The sequence below is a fragment of the Heloderma suspectum genome, chromosome 2, assembly GCF_057233095.1.
Source record: "Heloderma suspectum isolate Gila_16-S chromosome 2, 16-S_ref, whole genome shotgun sequence".
In the NCBI taxonomy this organism is placed as follows: domain Eukaryota; kingdom Metazoa; phylum Chordata; class Lepidosauria; order Squamata; family Helodermatidae; genus Heloderma; species Heloderma suspectum.
The window spans coordinates 158,516,735-158,541,449 of record NC_139459.1 but is presented as its reverse complement, the minus strand read 5'-3'; the positions used below and the strand labels follow the sequence as shown (position 1 = coordinate 158,541,449).

Genomic DNA, 24,715 nt, shown 5'->3' with positions numbered 1-24,715 from the left:
TGCCAGCAAGGTTATGCTCAAAATCCTACAAGCTAGGCTTCAGCAGTATGTGAACCGAGAACTACTGGAAGTACAAGCTGGGTTTCGAAGAGGCAGAGGAGCTAGAGATCAAATTGCCAAGCTGGATCATGGAGAAAGCAAGAGAATTCCAGAAAAACGTCTGTTTCTGCTTCATTGACTTTGATTGTGTGGATCACAACACACTGTGGCAAATTCTTAAAGTGATGGGAGTACCAGACCACCTTACCTGTCTCCTGAGAAACCTGTACGAGGGTCAAGAAGCAACAGTAAGAACCAGACATGGAACAACCGATTGGCTCAAAATTGGGAAAGGAGTACGACAAGGCTGCATATTGTCGCCCTGCTTATTTAACTTATATGCAGAGTACATCATGAGAAACGCCGGGTTGGATGAATCACAGGTCAGAATTAAGATTGCCGGGAGAATTATCAACAACCTCAGATACGCAGACGATACCACCCTAATGGCAGAAAGTGAAGAGGATCTAAAGAGCCTCTTGTTGAGGGTGAAAGAGGAGAGTGCAAAAGCTGGTTTGAAACTCAACATTAAAAGAACTAAGATCATGGCATGTGGCCCCATCACTTCCAGGCATATAGAAGGGGAAGAAATGGAAGCAGTGACAGATTTTATTTTCTTGGGCTCCAAGATCACCACAGACGGTAACTGTAGCCATGAAATTAAAAGACGCTTGCTCCTTGGGAGGAAAGCTATGGCAAACCTAGACAGCATAGTAAGAAGCAGAGACATCACCTTGCCGACAAAGGTCCGTATAATCAGAGCTATGGTTTTCCCAGTAGTAATGTATGGCTGTGAGAGCTGGACTATAAGGAAGGCTGAGCACCGAAGAATTGATGCCTTCGAACTGTGGTGCTGGAGAAGACTCTTACGAGTCCCCTGGACTGCCAAAAGTTCAAATCAGTCCATCCTAAAGGAAATCAACCCTGAGTGCTCATTGGAAGGACAGATATGGAAACTGAAGCTCAAATATTTTGGCCACCTAATGCGAAGAGAAAACTCACTGGAAAAGACCCTGATGCTGGGAAAGACTGAAGGCAAAAGGAGAAGGGGACGGCAGAGGATGAGATGGCTAGTGATTCATTGCATCACCGATGCAATGAATATGACCTTGAGCACGCTTCGGGAGAGAGCGGAGGACAGGAAGGCCTGGCGTGCTCTGGTCCATGGGGTCACGAAGAGTCGGACACGGCTTAACGACTCAACAACAACAACAACATGTACATTGTATTAAGTGACTGTGGGGCTGATGCAGCCATGTGATACCTCTTGCATTGGAAGCCATTCTTGATCCTTGGGTTATTTTTCTCTTTATCTCTGCCTGTCCAGTTTTTTCAGATGGATAGATAGAAGGTGTGTATAATTCATTTGCACACAACAATTAAGTGTGATTTGGAGCACATCACCATACCTCAGGTTCCTCAGTTTTGAACAGTACAACACCATTCCTTATCACAAAGATCTAGTGATCTTCAATGTTTCTGTTTCTTAACTTACAGTTACGAAGTCCAGCTTTCTCTGAGAAGTTGTTGGGATCTCAAAAGGTTTCCATCTCAGCTAGAATGAAGCAAACATTATTCTAAAACATAAATTATGCCATCTTCAAAACAGCAGATGCTCTTTTATACCCCAGTGCAAATCCAGGTTACTTCATTGACTTTCTTCTTGCAACCTCAGCATGTAAGATGCAGGCATGTAAGATGCAGGCATAGATACATGATAAGGAAATGGGCCGCTCACGTCTCTCAAGATAAACCTGACAGGATAAATTGGTTCTAGTTTGGGGTGTTCTCAAGTCAGACACCTTCAGTGGGCTTGTTGCCCTTTTCACCACCATTTGCTTGTCCTCTCCCTCTGAGACTAATCCACGCTGCCAGCCAGTGCAACCAGGCAGGAGAGTGGGCAGGCAGTTTCTTCTCTTTGCTCCCATCACTACTTGCTCACTCTTTCCATCTAGTACAAAAGTTGGAAGCAACAGTGAGGGGCAGCAGCAAGAGCTAACTCCCAACCTCTAATGCTGATAGGATTATTCAGTAATTATGTTTCCTGTTAGAAAGGCAAATAGCAGTGAACCCCCGCAAAAGGCAAAAGAGCATGAGCATTTATCAGTCTCGCATGCACACAGATTATCTTAGAATAATAAAAGGAGACCACAGCATTCTTCAATGAAGGAAACGATTTTATGCACAAGCATTCTTACATATACAATGCAGGTACAGTGTAGAATTTCAAAAGGGTTCAGTCCATTTTGTGTTCCATTACATAGCCAGGAGTAAGACAGCAAACACATGTGTTCCCAGCTATAGTGGGGCGGGGGGGAGCAAAAGGAAGAAATCACAGGAAACCACACTGTAGGCTATAGAGATCCTAAAGATAGCTGTGGTCAAAATTCCCACAAATTAACTAACTGCAACACTACCCCCTTCTAGTAACTTGCAGAGAGGGGGTGTGTTTCCACCCTATTGGCTTCACTTTGCAACTTTGTTGCGATGTTTCCCCACTCACATCTTCTCCTTTTCCAGTTTCCACAGTGCTTAATGTCCTGGCTTATCATCGCTGTAGCCTGGGGCTCTGTGCTGTTTCCACTGAGCTCTAATCAAATTATTTTCTTGATTGCTGGGTTGGGTCTGATTATCTTATCAGTGTTCCCGCCTCCTCGGCCATGTTTCCAGGACAACAGAAGGAGAAGCTAATGGAGGAGTACGGGGTTTTTAAAAAAGGAATCAGCTTTGCTCTGAAGGGAGGCTTTCCCCTTCTGCTCCAAAATGGAGATGAAACTTCCGGAACACAGGGAGGGAAAGGGTTGGGTCACTGAGGTCAGAGCAACACACCCACAAAGGCTGGGCTACACGCCCCATGGGCAGGACTGATACTGGACCCAGTGCGATTGTGGAAACAGGTCAGTAATAGAGCTGTGGTAAGCTGGAAAAGTTGGACTATAAGCAGTCTCAGAAGAAGTGTTTTTTCAGCGATAAAATGCTGGGCTGGTGCTGAATGGCCACGACTTCATGGAAACACAGAGACCTCACCACACAGCCAGGTTGAAGTAAATCGCTGGTGGAAACATAGCCCCAGTTGCAATATTCTCAACAAATGCCAGCCCTGGAGAAATACCATATACAGTGCATGAAGCTCCTTGGAAACAAGGCACGATACAAATACCTCTGGATTCTGGCTTTTGGCTCCAACTACCCAATGGTCTCCAGCAAAGGAGATTGTTACCTTGTCGTGGTGCTGGAGCTTGAGCACCTCAATGATGCCATGAACTAAACCATGAAGGGACACCCAAGACAGAAAGGTCATGGTAGAGAGGTCAGACTAAATACGATCCCTGGAGAAGGTAACGGCAACCCACCCCAGTATTCTTGCCATGAAAACTAAATGGATCAGTACAACCAGAGATATGTCGGTATACAATCAGAAGACGGGACTCCCAGGTCGGAAGATGGTCAAAATGCTACTGGGGAGGAACAGAGGATAAGTTCAACTAGTCCCAGGTGTGATGACGCAGCTAGCTCAAAGCCGAAAGGATGGCTAGCGGCCAATGGTGTTGGTGATGAATGACGAATCTGATGTTCTAAAGATCAACACACCATAGGAACCTAGAATGTAAGATCTATGAGCCAAGGCAAATTGGATGTGGTTATTGGGGAGATGTCAAGATTAAGTATAGACATTTTGGGTGTCAGTGAACTGAAATGGACTGGAATGGGCCACTTCACATCAGATGACCACCAGATCTACTACTGTGGACAAGAAGACCACAGAAGAAATGGAGTAACCTTCATAATTAATAATAAAGTGGTTAAAGCAGTGCTTGGATACAATCCAAAAAACGATAGAATTATCTCAATTCGAATTCAGGGTAAGCCATTTAACATCACAGTGATCCAAATATACGCCCCAACCACAGATGGTGATGAAGCAGAAGTAGATCACTTCTATGAGGATCTGTACCACCTACTGGATAATACGCCAAAAAGAGATGTTATTTTCATTACAGGAGACTGGAATGCTAAGGTGAGTAGTCAAATGACACCTGGACTTACAGGCAGGCATGGTCTGGGAGAACAAAGTGGGACATAGGCTGATAGAATTTTGTCAAGACAACTCACTGTGCCTAACAAACATTCTCTTCCAACAGCCTAAAAGACGAATACATAAACTTCACCTGATGGTTGACACCGAAATCAGATTGACTACATCCTTTGTAGCCAAAGGTGGCGGACATCGATACAGTCAGTAAAAACAAGACGTGGAGCTGGCTGTAGTTCAGATCACGAACTTCTTATTGCACAATTTGGAATCAGACTAAAGAGAATAGGGAAGACCCACAGATCAGTTAGATATGAGCTCACCAATATTCCTCATGAATATGCAGTGGAGGTGAAGAACAGATTTAAGGGACTAGATTTAGTAGATAGGGTGGAAGAACTATGGACAGAAGTTCACAACATTGTTCAGGAGGCGGCAACAAAAAAGTCCCAAAGAAAAAGAAAACCAAGATGGCAAGATGGCTGTCTGCTGAGACACTGGAAGTAGCCCAAGAAAGAAGGAAAGCAAAAGGCAACAGTGATAGGGAGACCTTGAGGTTTCCCATCAACAGCACCTGAACAACAGACCGAGCAAGGCACACAAATCACCTGGCCACAGATGGGCTGTCCAGGTCAAAGATAACGAACCATCAGAAGAAAGAGCTGGACCTTGAGGTTTCCCATCAACAGCACCTGAACAACAGACCGAGCAAGGCACACAAATCACCTGGCCACAGTCTTCTACACTAATAATTATAAAATAATTATTTCTACATTTTTATCTATACATATAAAGTGCATATGCAATTTTTATGCAAATAGGTGCCCATTTTTGTCCAAAGTTTTGGTAATGTATGTCCTCTTTTTTTGTGATTCACAAGTGACAAGCCTAGGAGAGGGGGGTTACTAGGGAGGACACAGTCATGGCAGGGGCAGGGTGCAAGCCCCAATTGAGTCTCCAGTTGGGGTTTCTTTATTCAAGTGTGGAGGTCCTAGTTGTTGTGTCCTCATTTTTTAGTATTTTTCCCATCCCTAGTCATCACTCTCAACTGCACTCTTGCCCACTAGGCTACTACTTCAACCCTGGGCCCTGTCTTTCTTTGAGGCTCTTAGAGTGTCTGAGTTGGAGATTCAGGCATGTACAACTGAACTGGTGGAAACAGACTCCCCCTCTCCCCACAGCAGTCCCTCCAGGCTCCTGAAAATGCTACCCAGAGGGGGTGAGGGCATTCTTCTGAATGGGGTGAGCTGTAGTTCAGGGGGGATCTTTGAAAATCAGGCAGAGCCACCTTCTATTGACAGAACCCTACTGTCAATGGAAGGCAGATCCTAGATCCAACCTGCTGCTTTCCTTGTTTGTATATCCCCAGATTTCTGATTGCAAAACCTTACCTATACATGTCAGTTGTATATTTCATTGTAAATACTGTTTGTAATGATTGATGCTGAGGAGGGGCTTGAAATTCTTTCCCAGGAGGCAGGGGTTGAGCTCCTGTCTCCCATGTCTCTGGGATGTTGAGATGGCTGCTGTCTTTGCAAAGCACTGGCTTTCTCCACAGCCAAGCAGAACCTCAACATTATCATCCTTTCCTGTGTCTCAGATATCATTACCTGATTGGGTTCAGGTGCGGTTTCATCCCAGTTATGTGTCAGATGACCCTGATCCACAGGTTGAAAGGGTGTATGGCAAACAGAAGGCAGAATTCTATACAGCCAGCTAGAGAGAATACAAATGCAGGGTTGAGAGGAAAATTTGGCTATCCAAATGCTCTTTGTTGGTCTTTTGAAGTCTATGTATCCAGCAACTTCTTGGTAGTTACTGATCCCTACTCAGAGTAGACAAGGGGAAAATCACTTGAACATAAGACAATGCCTTATACCACTGATGCATCTAGTCCTGTATTGGCTCCTCTGGCTAGCAGTAGCTCTCCAAGGTTCCAGCAGCACCAGAGTCCCGCCCACCCCCTTCTAAGGCTCTAAGATCATTATAGATAGAGCATTCTAGAAGTACATGAATAGTATCTTCAGCTGATACAGAATTGCAACCGCATCCCCTGTCCTTCTTAGGAATCCCTTTATGCGTACCCAATCTGCTAAAGGAAAAACATTTCATCTTGCTCGAGTAAAAGCTACCCTCACTTTAACATTTGGCAGATCTACCAAGCATTCTGGGAGCGATGGGTATGAAGGAGGCATCAAAGTCGTTAGCTTGACAAGCCTTAATCCCAGCCACCTGAGGTTGCATCTCAGTGTCCTTAGGCCTTTGGAGCAAGATTACTTTAGCTCTATCATATCCTTGGATTAAGAGAAAGGAGGTAGAGAATCCCAAACTCGTGACAGCAAGTTGCATTTTTTGCTTCCAAGAGTTTGGGCCCATCTCTTCCAATACCATCAGAATAAATTCTGATGCACACTTAAAGATGATCTTTAACCAAAAAAGCAGGGCTAATCTAAGGGCTTCAGCTTTGATAGTCATTACACCTACTTCTGCACGAACCAATTCTTTGTTGTCATTTATTTGGTCACTCGCTTCCGACTCTTCGTGACCTCATGGACCAGCCCACGCCAGAGCTTCCTGTTGGCCGTCGCCACCCCCAGCTCCCCCAAGGTCGAGTCCGTCACCTCCAGAATATCATCCATCCATCTTGCCCTTGGTCTGCCTCTCTTCCTTTTGCCTTCCACTTTCCCTAACATCAGCATCTTCTCCAGGGTATCCTGTCTTCTCATTATGTGGCCAAAGGACTTCAGTTTTGCCTTTAAGATCATTCCCTCAAGTGAGCAGTCTGGCTTTATTTCCTGGCGTATGGACTGGTTTGATCTTCTTGCAGTCCAAGGCACTCTCAGAATTTTCCTCCAGCACCACAGTTCAAAAGCATCTATCTTCCTTCGCTCAGCCTTCCTTATGGTCCAGCTCTCGCAGCCATAGGTTACTACGGGGAAGACCATTGCTTCAACTATGCGGACCTTTGTTGTCAGTGTGATGTCTCTGCTCTTCACTATTTTATCAAGATTTGTCATTGCTGTCCTCCCAAGAAGTAGAAGTCTTCTGATTTCCCGGCTTCAGTCAGCGTCTGCAGTAATCTTTGCGCCTAGAAAGACAAAGTCTTGTCACTGCCTCCATGTTTTCTCCCTTTATTTGCCAGTTATCAATCCAGCTGGTTGCCATAATCTCATTTTTTTTGAGATTTAACTGCAACCCAGCTTTTGCACTTTCTTCTTTCACCTTCGTCATGAGGTTCCTCAGCTCCTCCTCGCTTTCAGCCATCAAAGTGGTATCATCTGCATATCGGAGATTGTTAATGTTTCTTCCAGCAATTTTAACTCCAGCCTTGGATTTATCAAGCCCATCATGTCGCATGATGTGTTCTCCGTACAGGTTGAATAGGTAGGGTGAGAGTACACACCCTGCCGTACTCCTTTCCCAATCTTAAACCAGTCCGTTGTTCCGTGGTCTGTTCTTACTGTTGCTACTTGGTCGTTATACAGATTCCTCAGGAGGCAGACAAGATGACTTGGTATCCCCATCCCACCAAGAACTTGCCACAATTTGTTATGATCTACACAGCCAAAGGCTTTAGAATAGTCAATAAAACAGAAATAGATGTTTTTCTGAAACTCCCTGGCTTTCTCCATTATCCAGCGGATATTGGCAATTTGATCTCTAGTTCCTCTGCCTTTCCTAAACCCAGCTTGTTCCATGAATTGCTGGAGTCTAGCTTGCAAGATCTTGCGCATTACCTTACTGGCATGTGAAATAAGTGCCACTGTTCAATAGTTTGAACATTCTTTAGTGTTTCCTTTTTTTGGTATTGGGATATAAGTTGATTTTTTCCAGTCTGGTGGCCATTCTTGTGTTTTCCAAATTTGCTGGCATATGGCATGCATCACCTTGACAGCATCATCTTGCAAGATTTTAAACAGTTTAGCTGGGATACCGTCGTCTCCTGCTGCCTTGTTATTAGCAATGCTTCTTAAGGCCCATTCAACCTCACTCTTCAGGATGCCTGGCTCTAGCTCACGGATCACACCGTCAAATCTATCCCCGATATTATCCTTCCTATACAGATCTTCCGTATATTCTTGCCATCTTTTCTTGCTCTCTTCTGCTTCTGTTATGTCCTTGCCATCTTTGTTTTTGATCATACCCATTTTTGCCTGGAATTTAGCTCCGATGTTTCTAATTTTCTGGAAGAGGTCTCTTGTCCTTCCTATATCAATTCTAGTGTTGCAGAAATGGGAACTGCCAGAAGTCTAAGCAGAAATTTATTTTGAGCTCTTTCTAGTGGATCTAAATTGGCCATAGCCCATATTGGAGCTCCATATAGCGATTTTGGCAGAACCCTAGTTTTATACAATTCTAGGGTGGGCTGAACCAGATTGCCCCCTTTTGTATGATAAAACCATAATAATCCATTTAATGCTCTACCAGCTAGCAAGGTGCTTGACTGAACCTGCGAAGACCATGCACCTGTCCACTGGAAGGCCACACCAAGATACTTAAAAGAGAATTTTATTCTTTTGAAGAAGAGAAAAAGACAATACTTGCTCCAGTTTATTTCCATCAAGTGACCAATTAAGAATTTGCTTGGATTTATTTATCATAGTTTTTGTTTTTTGGTAATTGATAGAAAGAAGCTTGTTCCTACGATATAAACTGAACTGGTTTGGCAATCTACATAAGCCTAACTGGGTGTGAGAAATCAGGATTGCATCATCCACCTAAAGGAGGATTGAATATTTCCAATTTCCCACTTCAACTGAAAAATAACAGTCACCCCTTAAGAACTCTACTACATCATTTATAAATAGATTGAAAAGGAGTGGGGCAAGTAAACACCCTTGTCTTACTCCTTTTGTGAGTGGTGCAGAGTCACCACTCACAAAAGTAATTATACATTTTAAAAGCTGTGGGTCAATGCCCATAGATTGTAATTTGCTCCATAAACATTCCCGATAAACAGAATCAAAAGCAGCTTTCAAATCAATAAAAGATACATACACCTGTTTCACAATTCCAGTAAAATATATATCAGTAATATATTCAGCATAAAGCAGTTAGCTAGAGTTGACTGACCTGGACGAAAGCCAGCCTGTTCTGGAACAAGCAAAGCGTCATCCTCCATCCAGACCTCCAGTTTTTCTAGGAGAGATCTGGCGTAAATCCTCCCTGGAACATCTAATAAACTAATTGGGCTATAATTTGCTGGGTGTGCATGCCAGGGAGCTGCGGTTAAATAAACAAGAGCAGTAAAGAAGTTGGCAACTGCACACCCCTCTGTCTTCATGATTGCATCTTCTCCTCTTGTGGACTATTGCTCATGAACAATAAGTGTTTTTCTTCTCCCTCTTCCTTTAATATGTGTGTTAAATGCTGTTATGTAATGCTGTTGTTGTATTTTTTTTATGAATTGTTGTAAACCGCCCAGAGAGCTTTGGCTATGGGGTGGTATAGAAATGAAATTAATAAGAACAACAACACTTATAGTGGCTTTTCAACACCAATTCTGTCTTCCCACCCCCAGCACATTAATACAACACATGCAAACTGGTTATTCATTTTGCTGGCAGATGTCTTCCCTCAGAGTAGTATTTCTGAAATGGGCAGAACACATTTTTACAACACTCAGCCCCAAATACTGGTGGTTCTTCCCTCATGTAGCACTTTCATTACAACTGTGGTTACCCTTTTTCCTACATCAGCATGTCACTCTGAACCCATGAACCCTATTAATAGCTTTAACAAGTTATTTGTAAGTAGTGCATTCTCCCTTTCCAGTGCGTGCCTCTCCTGCTTTTTTTTTGGAGGGGGGGACTGAACAGGAGCTTGAACATGTGTTGTTCATTTAGCAAGTGCCTAAAAGTTAACCTGAGGAAGGTGAGATTGGCTCCTTGTTTATTTTGCTATAGATGGGCAGTAAAGATTGTTTTGTTCCATCAGGCTTTTAATGTTGTGTAATGTTTTGCTGCTCTTCAATTTTAATTTGAATGCCACTCACAAATTGTATGTTTTTAGCTCTTATGTTCCTTGGTTTTATATGAAGCCTTAACACAAAAAGAAAAAAGGGATGGGGAGGAAAGGGGGGGGAAAGCAAAATATTATTATGGTTTATTAATAATTACAAAGAATCATCATGGCATTTTACAGGGTAATGTAAGCAAAAGGACAGATAGATTCCTCCCCCAAGGAGCTTATCATCTAAATTTCAGCAGAGCAGGAGAGGGCAGACGTGGAAAAGGTTACTGCAGTTCTAGGTCGCATCAATGGAAGTACAGGATCCAGACTGCAAGAAGTAATGGTATTTTGACCATTGCTATTGGTCAAGTAATGCTATTTTTGCCTTGGTCAGACCTCACCTGGAGTACTAGGTGAGTTCTGGGCAGTGCAGTTTAAGAAGATTAGCTGCAGTCCATTACAGACCCTGTGGCTAAAGCCCTACTCTGAGGAGGGCCTTGCTCCCAAGGAGGCCTTTTCTGCACCGGGCACTCTTTTGCCTGGCCAGGGTATGAGCCTTCAAGCAGCTGCGTTCTCAGGGGCTGGGTGGTGGCTCAGCATCCCCTCCAACTCAGAAGCAGAGTTTTCCACCTATTGAGGGGGAAGATCTGAAGCCCTCTCTCCCAGGGGCCCAGGACCTTCTGGGTCAGCCCCAGGATACCCTGAAGTGACTTGTTCCCTAGGGACATCTGGCTCAGGAGGCTCCAGATTGTCCTCTGAAGAGGATTCCTACAGGGGGTGGGAGCATGACACAAAGTAGAATGTGCCCAGAGAAGAGCAACAGGTGAGGGGCCTGGAGACCAAGTCTTATGAGGAAATGTTGAAGGATTTGGGGTACATTTATCCTGATGAAGAGTATTAGGAGGTGGTACAATAGCCATTTTTGAAGGGCTGTCACATAGATGGTGGCATAAATTTGGTTTCTGTTACTCCAGGGGGTAGTACCAAAACCAGTGGCTTGAAATTACAAAAAGGATTTTGACTAAATATTGGGAAGGACTTCCTGTTTGACCGTGGAAGAGACCGCTTTAGAAGGTGATGGACTCTTCTTCATTGGGGGTTTTTAAGTAGAAGTAGGATGTTCACCTATCAGGGATACCGTAGTAGTGAATTTCCTGCATTAGCAGGGGATTGGATTAGATTATCTTTGAGATGCCTCCAATTCTATAATCCACAAGTTAAATTACATATATTTAGGGTAATTTTCAGTAGCAAATGAGGATTAAGGGGTTAAGCCCAACACTTCCCTATCACGATTGATTGACTGATTGATTGATTGCATTTATATCCCGCCTTTTTTCCTCTTGCAAGGAACCCAAGGCGGCTTACATTATCCTCATTGGAATGAAATTGTAGTGGATTTTTAACACCATGCCAGTGTCAACATAATTCTGCTTGTTGGTTTGGCCTGAAAGCCCAAGAGATCACTGGATCTTGCAGATACTAGAGCAGCCATGAAGATGGATGCCCTCTGTGGACAAACCCAAGAGCCTCGTGTGGCGCAGAGTGGTAGGTAGCAGTATTGCAACCGAAACTCTCCCCATGACCTGAGTTCGATCCCAGTGGAAGTTGGGTCTCAGGTAGGCGGCTCAGGTCGACTCAGCCCTTCATCCTCCCGAGGTCGGTAAAATGAGTACCCAGCTTGCTGGGGGAAAGGTAGTCACGACTGGGGAAGGCAATGGCAAACCACCCCGCTATAGTCTGCCATGAAAACGCCAGCGGAAGCGGCGTCCCTCTAGGGGTCAGTAATGACCCGGTGCTTGCACAGGAGGAACCTTTCCTTTTCGTGGACAAACCCAGCTCTGTGTAAACTGCTTGGAGTTTTGCTGAATCTAAAGTGTCAGCTGACGTTAGACCTCGATGCTTGGACAAAGAACGCTTCGTATCTACTAAGATGCCAAAGGAGCAACAACAGGCATCACTGCAGATGTTGAATTACTTGGGCTGCTTTAGAAATTGTTGATGTAGCAATGGAAAGACAATGAAAGAAGCATTGGAAATTTCTTTCCTAAAGAGATTGTGGAGTATGCATGGTGGAATAACATGTCTATGCATGTTCTTCATTATCAAATTGATGTAAAACTTGAGATATGATATGATCCCATCTCTGATCAATATAAAAAGGCTTCCAGATAACTTTTAGAAAGGAGAAGGAGTCCATCTTCATTCCACCTCTCTGTTGTTTTATTCTCTTACTTATTCTCTTACATTCCCTATCTTTTTATTGTTCCAGCTCTGATGGAGAAGGAGGAATCCATGACCTACTGTGCTAGATTGCTAGATCTGATTTTTGCTTTTCATAGTTGAATAAAGTAGCCAGGAAATTTATGTTATGGAAGGAGTCTTGGGAAGGAGATGCAGGCCTAGAATTCCTATTCAGATGACATTCTGAACCATTCTTAAACCATTTGATGTTTTGTTGATTGCTTTCTTATGCCATTTTCTGACTAATGCAAATTTATAATATCTTCTATAGGAAGATCATATTATTTTATTGCATATCAATAAACTAATTGTTTTGTTTCAATGGAAATCCTGAGTCTGTGGTCTTCTACACTGGTCATGCTTTATCCTCTGATCCACTGGGTTGCAAAGGTGCTCATTTGAACCTGAATTAGACTACTGAATTAACACTGCAATCCCCTCCAAATGCCCTCACTTTTAACTGATTTCTCCAGATCCATGCATACCTTCTTCTGTTTGAGGATCGTGGGCAGGTGAATGCTGAGCCTGAGAGCTGCTCAGCATACAGACCATACGGGCAGATCTGAGGGTTATTCTAAACAAAATAGATCACAAGTTATAAGAGTTAAATTTTCTCCTTAAGTTATAAAATACATCAGGGAACAATGATCCTCCTCGCCCTTTGAACTCATCCTTTGATTGGCTCCACTTTGGAACTACAACCTCCTACCACTTGCTGAGCATGAACAACCTAGCCCAGTATGACACAGAAGAATGCAGTCCCTCTCTGGAGGCTTACAATCAGGGGCAGGATAATAAGGGACAAACTTGGGTGTAGTTGAGCTTACAAAGATTTGCACTTCATACCTGAAGTGCCTGAGAATAACCTGAAATGGGTTTTATATGTTGATCTAGCTTGCACGATTAAACAGTCCATGGTTTGTTAACCATGGATTGTTGGTGAGCATGCGGGAACGTACCGGCTTCTGCCCACTTATCCACTTCTGCTTTACTAAACAGATTTAGATGTCACATTCTCCATGACATCCAAACGTGGATCTCTGGGCTGTTGAGAGAAAAACAACCCAGAGTTTTAACCCATGGTTTGTTCTTGTGAAAAATTCTTGATTATTTCTCACTCAGCAACCCAGAGTTCTGAGCTCCATCATGGAGAACAATCCTGGGTTGTTTAGTAAAGTGAAAGTGGGTGTGTGGGTAAGAACCAGCATGTTCCCTTGCTCCCACACATTCTCAAACAGCTCATGGTTAACAAACCATGAATTGTTTAATTGTGTAGATCAGGTTGTTGTCTTATTATTTCATAGTGTAAGTGGATGCCATAATTTCTGAGAACAGCCATTGTAATAAATATTATCCAATCTCCTTTGTAAATATATGTTTTTGTATCCAGAGGGGGAAAATGGTGTGGGGAGGACTGAGTTTGCATGACACGCCAACCTATCATGGGTTGTTGTCTAGAACAACCCAGGGTGGCTTAGCATGTCACTTGAACTTGGATGGCATTCCACAGAGTGGGTTGCTTTTCAGGGTGTTCTGTGGGTTGTTTTACCCACTTTGGAGGGGCTGTCACTGGCCCCCTACAGCCTGCTGATGTCCCAGGCCTCACTCCGATCCCAATTGCAATTGCAGTCAGACCCCCTTTTTGGTTTTCCCTTTTTTGCACAAAAATGGGGCTGGGATTTTTCCCCACATATATGCGGCTATTCACTGTCATGCTACCCCTTTTCTCTTAGCCATAGCTACATTTCACTGCTCCTTTGTCAGCTGTCAAACATAGCTGCGGCTAAGAAAAAAGGGGTGCTCAAACATACAAGGGTCCATCCAAGGCAAGCCTCTATATTTTGGATAGCTGCAGGTTGTGCAACTGTGAATAACTGATTTTTTAAAAAGGGAAACATTTGTGCAAACTCCATAGGGCAGGGAAAATGTGGGGGCGGGGGAAATTCCCAGACCCATTTTTGTGCAAGGCATTTCCCCCCCCCCAAAAAAGAGCTCCGACCATGATCGGGATCGCACCTGGAGCAAGGACAGGGCACTTGGTGCAGAACCGGCTGGAGAACTAAGGGGGAGGGAGGGGGGAAACAACCCACAACAACCTCAATCATCTGTCAGATGCACAAACCATGTACTTGTGGGCTACTTGCACAACAGCCCGCAGCGCGTAGTTTGTCACCTTTGGTAGGCTGGTGTGTCATGTAAAAGCGCTGAGAATTTGAAATGGAAAAACTGCAGGGGATCTTTCCCTACCTACAGTTTCTTCCCTCTAAACTGCCTCTCCAAGCCAGTTTTCCACTCAGGGTAAAAAATGCATATTTTTAATGTAAATGCATGACCAGGGCCTCTAAGTAGTGCTGGAAATAATCATGGTGGACTGGGGGTAGTTCCGGATAGAGAGCGAACAGTGCAGCTATTCTGTCTTTTCTTCCTTAACAGGTTTTTTTTAGGTAAGAAAAGAAGAGGGGGAAAGCAGTGGGAAAATATGAGAGGGCTACAAATTGAAGACAACATCATCTGGACCTGCAGTAAAATTCCATGTATGAAGTGGTGCTACTTCACAATAGAAGCCTCATTTGGAGCACCCCAGGTCTCCTGGGATGCCTAATACCTAGCAATGTGGATATTATCTTCCACACAATCCAAATGGCACAAATACCTGTCCTTTTGGTAAGGCTCCAGGGCAGCGTGGATCTTCAGAGCTGAACTCGTTGCCAAATCCTGACATGTACTGTAAAACAAAAGGACGTTTGACACAAACTCGTATTTAAAGAGGTGACTTCAGTAGACTGTACAAAATGTGCTCCATTGCATCTCATGTACTGCTGGCCTGCACAACGTGTGACCCGCCTATCAGGACTGCTGCCGACCCAATTTCAGACGGGACTCTGAAGGACTGCTGCTGGCCCAAAGCTGGCTCCCAATCCGTCAGTACTTCCAAATCCCTCAGTAAAGATCAGACTCTAAACCCCATCGAGGATCCAAGCTTCAGACTTGGTGAGAGCAACTGGCAGCTTAAATTCACCAGTCACTCCAAGGGGATCCAGTCCCTAGATCTAATCATGTAGGATGGATATAAGCTGGCTGACATGTGGGAGAGAGTTTAATGGGCTCATAAAGTCTAAAAGTCAAAATCAAAATCCAGATTTATTTGGGATAAATAAAAAGTTGGGGTAAACAAACAGATCAGACAAGCAACATATCAAAGCAAATGGACTTATTATTTATAACTAGCCTATACACTTGGCATTGTAAAAGGTATCTAGCTACTAGTATTGATACATCAGGAATGCAAGTGAAAGATGTCGAAATAGGGAAGCGGGTCTTATTTGAACCCTGCAGGCTCAGACAAGGAGAGTGAATGAGAATTTGACCAACCAATCAGAACTGAGAAGGGAGAGGGACAGGATGGGGCATCTCATCAATAGGAGCAGATAGGTCATGGCTTTTGGAGCAGAGTTCTGACATCTGCTTTCACAAATAGCTGTGAAATTCAATTTCTAATCTAGCTTACTTTATGATTACTCATAATATTATTTCACTGCCTCCAGACGCTCTGGAGTGTGGGCAGACAGGACTGGATGAAATGCTTTCTTTTCCATTCCAACACTTCTTGTTCAGTCGTTAAGTCATGTCCGACTCTTCGTGACCCCATGGAACATAGCACGCCAGGCCTTCCTGTCCTCCGCTCTCTCCCGGAGTGTGCTCAAATTCATATTCATTGCATCGGTGATGCTATCTAGCCATCTCTGCCTTCCCCTTCTCCTTTTGCCTTCAATCTTTCCCAGCATCAGGGTCTTTTCCAGAGAGTTTTCTCTTCGCATTAGGTGGCCAAAATATTTCAGCTTCAGCTTCAGTATCTGTCCTTCCAATGAGCAGTCAGGGTTGATTTCCTTTAGGATTGACTGATTTGACCTCCTTGCAGTCCAAGGAACTCGTAAGTCTTCTCCAGCACCATAGTTCAAAAGCATCAATTCTTTGGTGCTCAGCCTTCCTTATAGTCCAGCTCCCACAGCCATATGTTGCTACTGGGAAAACCATAGCTTTGATTATACAAACCTTTGTCAGCAAGGTGATGTCTCTGCTTCCTACTGTGCTGTCTAGGTTTGCCATAGCTTTCCTCCCAAGGAGCAAGCATCTTTTAATTTCATTGCTACAGTCACCGTCTGTGGTGATCTTGGAGCCCAAGAAAATAAAATCTGTCATAAAATAAAATCTTCCATTTCTTCCCCTTCTATATGCCAGGAAGTGATGGGGCCAGATGCCATGATCTTAGGGTTTTTAATGTTGAGTTTCAAACCAGCTTTTACACTCTCCACTTTCGCCCTCAACAAGAGGTGATCCTCTTCACTTTCTGCCATTCGGGTGGTATCGTCTGCATATCTGAGGTTGTTGATAATTCTCCCGGCAATCTTAATTCCGACCTCTGATTCATCCAACCCGGCGTTTCTCATGATGTACTCTGCATGTAAGTTAAATAAGCAGGGCGACAATATGCAGCCTTGTCGTACTCCTTTCCCAATTTTGAACCAATCGGTTGTTCCATGTCCGGTCCTTACTGTTGCTTCTTGACCCTCATACAGGTTTCTCAGAGACAGGCAAGGTTGTCTGGTACTCCCATCTCTTTAAGAATTTCCCACAGTGTGTTGTGATCCACACAATCAAAGGCTTTAGCGTAGTCAATGGAAATCTATTCATCACCTCCACTGTATATTTTAAGGGATATGATTTAGGTCATACCTGAATGGTTTAGTGGTTTTCCCTACGTTCTTCAATTGAAGCCGAAATTTTGCAATAAGCTCATGATCTGAGCCACAGTCAGCTCCAGGTCTTGTTTTTGTATAGAGCTTCTCCATCTTTGGCTGCAAAGTACATAACCAATCTGATTTCGATACTGACCATCTGGTGATGTCCATGTGTAGAGTCACCTCTTGTGCTGTTGGAAAAGAGTGTTTGCTATGATCAGTGTGTTCTTTTGGCAAAACTCTATTAGCCTTTGTCCTGCTTCATTTTGTACACCAAGGCCATGCTTGCCTGTTATCCTGGTGATTTCTTGACTTCCTACTTTAGCATTCCAATCCCCTATGAAAAAGAGGACATCTTTTTTTTGGTGTTAGTTCTAGAAGGTGTTGTAGGTCTTCATAGAACCGATCAACCTCGGCTTCTTCGGCCTCAGTGGTTGGGGCATAGATTTGAATTACTGTGATGTTGAATGGTTTGCCTTGGATTCGTACTGAGATCATTCTATCGTTTTTGAGATTGTACCGCACTACTGCTTTTCCCACCCTTTTGTTGACTATGAGTGCTACTCCATTTCTTCTAAGGGATTCTTGCCCACAGTAGTAGATATGCTGGTCACCCGAACTAAATTCACCCATGCTTGTCCATTTTAGTTCGCTGATTCCCAAATTGTCTATGTTCAATCTTGCCATCATGTTTGACCACCTCCAACTTACCTTGATTCATTGATCTTACATTCCAGGTTCCTAAACAATATTGTTCTTTAGAGCATCGGACTTTCTTTTCACCACCAGACACATCCACAGCTGAGTGTCCTTTCGGCTTTGGCCCAGCCGCTTCACTCTTTCTGGTGCTGCTTGGAAATTCCCTCTGCTCTTCCCCAGTAGTATATTGGACACCTTCCGACCTGAGGGTCTCATCTTCCGGCGTCATCTCTTTTCGCCTTGTGATACGTTCCATGGGGTTTTCTTGGTAAGAATACTGGAGTGGGTTGCCATTTCCTTCTCTAGTGGACCACATTTTGTCAGAACTCCCCACCATGACCTGTCCATCTTCGGTAGCCCTGCACGGCATAGCTTATAGCTTCACTGAGTTACGCAAGCCCCTTCGCTACAGCTAAGCAAATGGCATTAGTTTTTCCAAAAAGTTGCAACAGTTGGAGTGAGGTATTTTTTATATATTTGGGGTGGAGTGTGAAAGTGGAAGTTTTTTAGAGTTCAGTGAAAGAACAAATCTGCTCCCCAGTCCTAGTTGCAGCATCTTCACAACTAGGAGAAAGAGGTGAGAATGTGTCACTTCATACTCCATGGTCAGTTGTGAAAGATGTAAACATTGAAAACTAGTTGGGTGAATATTTCATACGAACAGTGTGCATACTTGAACAGGGTTTGCTCTCTCTCTGCTGCCCTTCCACTGGCAGGCAAACGCTGCTTTATTCAAGAAGGCCTTTGGCCTTTAAGTGGGTCTGTTGAGTTGGGTGACGTTTTTATTTTTATTCTGTTTTTAGTGTATTTTAATATATTTTATTGTTTTAGGGAGCAATCCTATGGTCACCTGCGCTGTCTAGAGAACCACAGAATTGTTCAGTTTCTGGGGCTGGTGCCAGAAACCACGCTTCCGGCTTGGTTCTCTATTTCTCTGTGCTCAGAAAGGGAGGGGGCCAGTCCTTGGGGTAGCTGCCTATTACATTCCCAGGCCCATTCCCTCCCCCTCCCTGAAGTCTTAGTCAGGCTAGGCAAAAACGCAGGATGGCTGGAGCACGGAGGAGAGGATCCCTTCTGTGTGCCAGCCACCCTGCATAAGATAGTCTGCACCCTCCAATTTCGGAGGCTGGCGACTATCCGATTAGAATTGCACCCTTAATTATGCTTGTAAGCTGCCTTGAGTGCCATTTTTGATAAAAAGCTGGAGTACAAATCAAATAAATAAAAATAAAAGAATCCACAGGTTTTCTACAGTGTGTGTTGAAGTGAGCCGTACCTATGATTTTAGTTCAGTTTTCTGATATCTACCATTTCACAGCTGAAAATAGGGACTCTCCTGTACATGGTTGGGTGGGGCTAGGAGGCCTAGCAGTCCAACACATTGGCCATGTTCCAAATACAATGAAACAGCCCCATCCAGACCTAAATGTGCCACAAATGTGAAGTACTAAAATTGCATGCAAGCAAGTAGTTCTAGATGATAAAAACATTAAGGCAAAATGACATACTAAATGACAAGTCAAATACATGTAAAAGACATAGTTCTTAAAAAATGCCTCCTGATTTAAGACTAGAACTAAGGCTATCTCATGTTTGGATCAAACTCCAAACTACACAAAGCCAGGACTTTGGAAGCTATGCTAACAAACATGCCCCGTGATCAGTAATAATCAGTAATATGACCCTGAGAGGTCGCATTTCATAACTAAAGGCATTGCACATAGAATCCGCTAGAATCCACAGAAAACCTATGCAAACACTGATAGCATTCTCGTTTCAGATGGAAACTGAGCAAGCACTGCACAACTCTAAATCACACCCACACCTACAGGAGCCCTCTGTTCGATGGCTTTGAATCTCATCCCACGCAAAGCTTTGTTAGGGTGCAAGACAGCAAGAATAGCCAATATATGTAGAAAAGAATGAGGAACTGGAGGTGTGCGCCCTAGAATAAGCTTTGAGCCAGCTGAAATCATACATTGCATTCTATGATCAAAAATATTTCAGGCGCTTGAAGCTCTGAATTCATGAAACCTGAAAACAGATAAATTTGAATTCCTGTACAAAGAATTAAAGGCCCATGTGTATGATGGAGGAGACCTGGCTTAACAGACCCTTGTGAAATTGTCTATGTGCCTTACTAGATCATGAGCTTAACATGAGCTAGCAGTGTGATGCAGCTGCTAAAAAAGTGAATGCAATCTTAGGCAGCGGAAGCAGAAGCCGAGATCACAAGAAGTAATGGTTCTGCTCTGAAAGACATTGACAAACTGGCATGTATCTAGAAGAGGGCAATCAGGATGGGGAGGAGTCTGGATACGAAATCCTATGAGGATTTTTAGCCTGGAGAAGATTAAGGAGATATTCGTTAGGAAGTTTTCAAATGTCACATAGGGATGTCACATAGAAGATGGAATAGACTTGTTCTCTTTTGCTTCAGAGGGCTGGACTAGAACCAATGCGTAGGAATTGCAGGAAAGCAGATTGACTCCAAATGCCCCCCCCACACACACCTCAGCCATCATTTCACGTAGATGTTGCTGTGGTACAGACACCATGGGGCAGAACAAAAGTCCCTCGGTACCACCTTTGTCATTGCCAATCAGATAGGAATGGAACTACCAGAATGCAGTGCCCCGAATTCCCAACCCAGCCAGTCAAGATCAACAGGGAAGAGCCTTGGCAGTGACAAAATATTAATATGTCTTGATGACTGTAGACCTCCTGAATGGGCAGACCACTTGCAATGGTGGGGACTGAGAGGGAGGCTTGGCAAATTACTATTACTAAATTCATATACAGTTTTGGAAGATAGAACTGTGTTTCTTCCTAGGGACCTGCTGATTTGCTGCTTTGTAAGAGTGCATCTTTGTTTCTGCTTTCACAAGTACTAATAGTCCTCAGCTAGAGCGACTTCATATTCCACCATGGCTAGAAACCTTTTTCTACAGTCTGGGACCTTTGGAGTTAATTGCCAGGCAGATGATCAGTCTGATTGGCTGTTCTAGGATATCTGCTGGAGGAGGGTATGCCATGTAAAATAAGGAATGTTTAGAGTTAAAATATAAAGTAGGTGTGTTCAGTGGGACCTGCTTCTGTTTCCTCTGCCACCCCTACCCAGACAGCTAACTGGGTAGGACTCTCCTTGGGACATCCTGCTTGTCGAGTTGCAACAGTATTTGAATTGTTTGTATAAGCTTAAATACATAAAATAACGTTTGTAAAGAAAGGACACTGTGATGTCTGTCTTCTGAAACATCTTGCAAAATTTATGGGAGCTGAGATCTGCAATTGAAAGGGTTCAGTCTTGTTAACCCAAGTCTAGACTGAAAAGAACTGCCATAATCTGAAAAATGATTTAATTACCAAATAAAGCTTGAAGTTCTAAATATTACAAATGAATAGAGCAAACACCACTTCTAAGGGTGAATTTTAAAACTTGCAATTAAATGAACAAACCAATAAAAACATACATCAGGCTTATGCAAATATCTAGTATTGGTTGTCATCTTGTACACTGAAAGCGTTTGCAGCCAGAGTTCCAAATACGATTTTAATGGGATCCCCCCTCCCCCCACAAACACACTCCCCAGTTTGGATTAAAAAATCAAAGTTTTACTACTACGACTCATTATTATTAAGTACTATGGCTGACTTACCTTCAGCTCTACTATTGTTTCCATGTTCTGTGAAGTTACTGGGGCAGTTTCGAAAACGAAGCAAGATGGTTTTGGCAACTGATTGCTAGTGAGTTTTAAGGATGATTATCTTGTGGCAGCAGCCAGAGATAGCCAAAATAGTGTGATGCCAAAAGAGAAAGTTCAAGCAATGATTCAAACTATTTACTCAGCTAAACTTTGGTTTAATCAGAAACAGAATTCTCTTCTGGGACCAATTGAAGGATTGATCTTTGCAAATCAATAACCAAAAAGAAAAAGAAAAAAAGAAGAAAAAGGTTCAGCATTTTGAGTCAATTTATTTTAGCTAATGTAAGAAAGGACCAATAGAACTTTAATTCTGTTTTGTAAAGCAACCATGTAAAATAAGGGATGTTTAGAGTTAAAATATAAAGTAGTTGTGTTCAATGGGACCTGCTTCTGTTGCCTCTGCCACCCCCACCCAGACAGCTAACTGGGTAGGACTCTCCTTGGGACATCCTGCTTGTCGAGTTGCAACAGTATTTGAATTGTTTGTATAAGCTTAAATACATATTTGTATAGGTTGCAGGCTAGCTGGAAATTGCTAGTCTTTTGTGACTGTTTATATACCAGTGCAAATCCTGTGTCACCACTGGGGTCTGACAAGGAGTCGCAGACAGTTTGCACATGATTGGATAAAAATATGTTTGCCCGTTTCCTTTGTAACTGGAACAACTTTATACTTTTAAAATAAATGTATATTGACATTTCTTCAGACCAATATTCTGTACTCTCAGTGTTAAGGTCTAGTCACAGTTGAGTGGTGTTTGAAAAATGGAGGTCTGCTCTGAGTGGACCTCTGAAATTCAATGGAAATTTTAAGGTTTGGTGACAATTGATTCGTATTTGAGAAACTGTGAAATCTAAAGATGAAATGCAGTGTAGCTCCTACTTTGAGTAGATCCTCTGAAATGAAATGGAGACCAGTCTGACATCAGTGACTTGAGTGTTTTGTGCTTCAGTGTTTGCACTCTAAGTAGGATTTACAGAGAAACTCATAATGGGTCTCGACTCAGTAGGATTTACCCACAAACTGCTTTTCTACTACAAACCTCATTTTTTCCCAGTTTTCCCAGTAGTGATAAATACGTGGATTCGTCCTCCTTTTCGCATCACAGAAGTGGTGAATTTCAAGGTTTGGTGACAACGGACTGCTAAAATCCATTTCAATTGACCACGTGTCAAATTCCAGTCACCTGTCAACAAAGGTTGACTACTACTGTCAGAGATATGAAAAGACAAACAAACGAACTTCCGAAAAAAATGAGGTTTATACAAAGGTAGGTTTCCGGGAAACACTCCTCAGAGTTAAACCACTGAAATGGCAAACGCCCAGATTACTCATATCAGACGTTTTTCCACTGAATTTCAGAGGTCCACTGAAACCTCATTTTTCTCCAGTTTTCCCGGTAGTGATGAAAAGGTTCATTTGTCTGTCTTTTCATGTGTCTGAGAGATTGAGTCAGTTTTAAGGTTTAGTGACTGTTTACTGGCAGTTGAAAAATAGTCCATGGAAATAGAATTTAGCTCTGACTTAGAGTGGACCTCTGAAATTCAATGTAAATTTTAAGGTTTGGTGACAATTGACTTGTATTTGAGAAACTGTGAAATGAAAAGATGAAATGCAGTGTAGCTCCTACTTCGAGGAGACCCTCTGAAATGAAATGGAGACCAGTCTGACACAAATGCCTTTTCCCCTGTCACTAAAGGTTAAAAGTGACCACTACTGTCAGAGATATGAAAAGGCTGACAAATGAACGTGTTCATCACTACCAGGAAAACTGGGGAAAACTGGGGTTTGCAGGAGAAAAGCAGATTTGGGCTAACTCACAAAATTGTCAAATGTAACAATGAACGGAAGTGTAGCCCCTACTTTGAGTAGACCGTCTGAAATGAAATGGAAACCAGTCTGTGTTTCACTGTTTCCACTCTGAGTAGGATTTACAAGGAAACTCGTAATGGGTCTCGACTCAGTAGGATCTCCCTATAAACTGCTTTTGTACTACAACCCTCATTTTTTCCCAGTTTTCGCAGTAGTGATGAAAACGTGGATTTGTCTTCCTTTTCGCATCACAGAAGTCGTGAATTTCAAGGTTTGGTGACAACGGACTGCTAAAATCCATTTCAATTGACCACGTGTCAAATTCCAGTCACCTGTCAACAAAGGTTAAAACCGACTACTACTGTCAGAGATATGAAAAGGCAGACAAACCAACTTCCGGAAAAAAAATGAGGTTTATACAAAGGTAGTCACCAAACCTTAAAATTTGCCCCAAAACTGCTTCTTGTACTATTTATTTATTTATTTATTTATTTATTTATTATTTCATTTCTATACCGCCCAATAGCCGAAGCTCTCTGGGCGGTTCACAAAAACTAAAACCAAACAACACACAATAAAACAATTTAAAATATATAGAACATTAAAACCACAATATAACAATACAACCACAATAAAACCTAGCAGCAGTACAGGAGTTTAAAATACAGATTTAAAACAGCAAAGATAAAAATTTAGAAAGCTAAAATGCCTGGGAAAATAAAAAGGTCTTCACCTGGCGCCGAAAAGAGTACAATGTAGGCGCCAGGCGAACCTCACTAGGGAGCTCATTCCAGAGCCGGGGTGCCACAACAGAAAAAGCCCTCCTCCTAGTAGCCACCCGCCTCACTTCCTTTGGCAGGGGCTCACGGAGAAGGGCCGCTGATGATGATCTTAAGGTCCGGGCAGGCACATATGGGAGGAGGCGATCCTTCAGGTAACCTGGCCCCAAGCCGTTAAGGGCTTTGAATGTTAACACCAGCACTTTGAATCGGGCCCGGAAATGGACTGGCAGCCAGTGCAGCTGGAAAAGTACTGGCGTAATATGAGCTCGCAGGCCAGTCCCTGTTAACAATCTTGCTGCCCTATTTTGGACCAGCTGAAGTTTCCGGACCATTTTCAAAGGCAGCCCCACGTATAACGCATTGCAGTAATCCAGACGAGAAGTTATCAGAGCATGGATAACTGTAGCTAGGCTATCTCTGTCCAGATAAGGGCGTAGTTGGTATACCAGCCTAAGCTGATAAAAAGTGCTTCGTGCCACTGAGTTCACCTGTGCCTCAAGTGACAGTTCTGGATCCAAGAGCACCCCCAAACTACGAACCTGATCCTTTAGGGGGAGTGCAACCCCCTCCAGAACAGGTTGAATATCACCTAGCCGGGCAGACGAACCACCCACTAACAGTACCTCCGTCTTGTCTGGATTGAGTTTCAGTTTATTGGCCCTCATCCAGTTCATTACCGTGCCCAGGCACTGGTTCAGAACAGCCAC

General features: G+C 43.3%; 1 protein-coding gene across 1 annotated transcript in view; it reads right to left on the bottom strand.

Annotated features, from left to right (window-relative positions):
• Nucleotides 1-21,509, bottom strand: part of HGD (homogentisate 1,2-dioxygenase) — a 47,910-nt gene extending 26,401 nt beyond the window's left edge. Inside the window, exons 1-5 of the mRNA XM_084835366.1 lie at nt 21,366-21,509; nt 14,922-14,993; nt 12,754-12,842; nt 5,683-5,788; nt 1,535-1,594 (exon numbers count right to left, since the gene is read on the bottom strand). Coding sequence (XP_084691492.1) covers nt 1,535-1,594; nt 5,683-5,788; nt 12,754-12,842; nt 14,922-14,993; nt 21,366-21,389 — 351 coding nt within the window. The 5' untranslated portion in view covers nt 21,390-21,509. The remainder of the gene's footprint in view (nt 1-1,534; nt 1,595-5,682; nt 5,789-12,753; nt 12,843-14,921; nt 14,994-21,365) is intronic.
• Nucleotides 21,510-24,715: the final 3,206 nt, after the last annotated feature.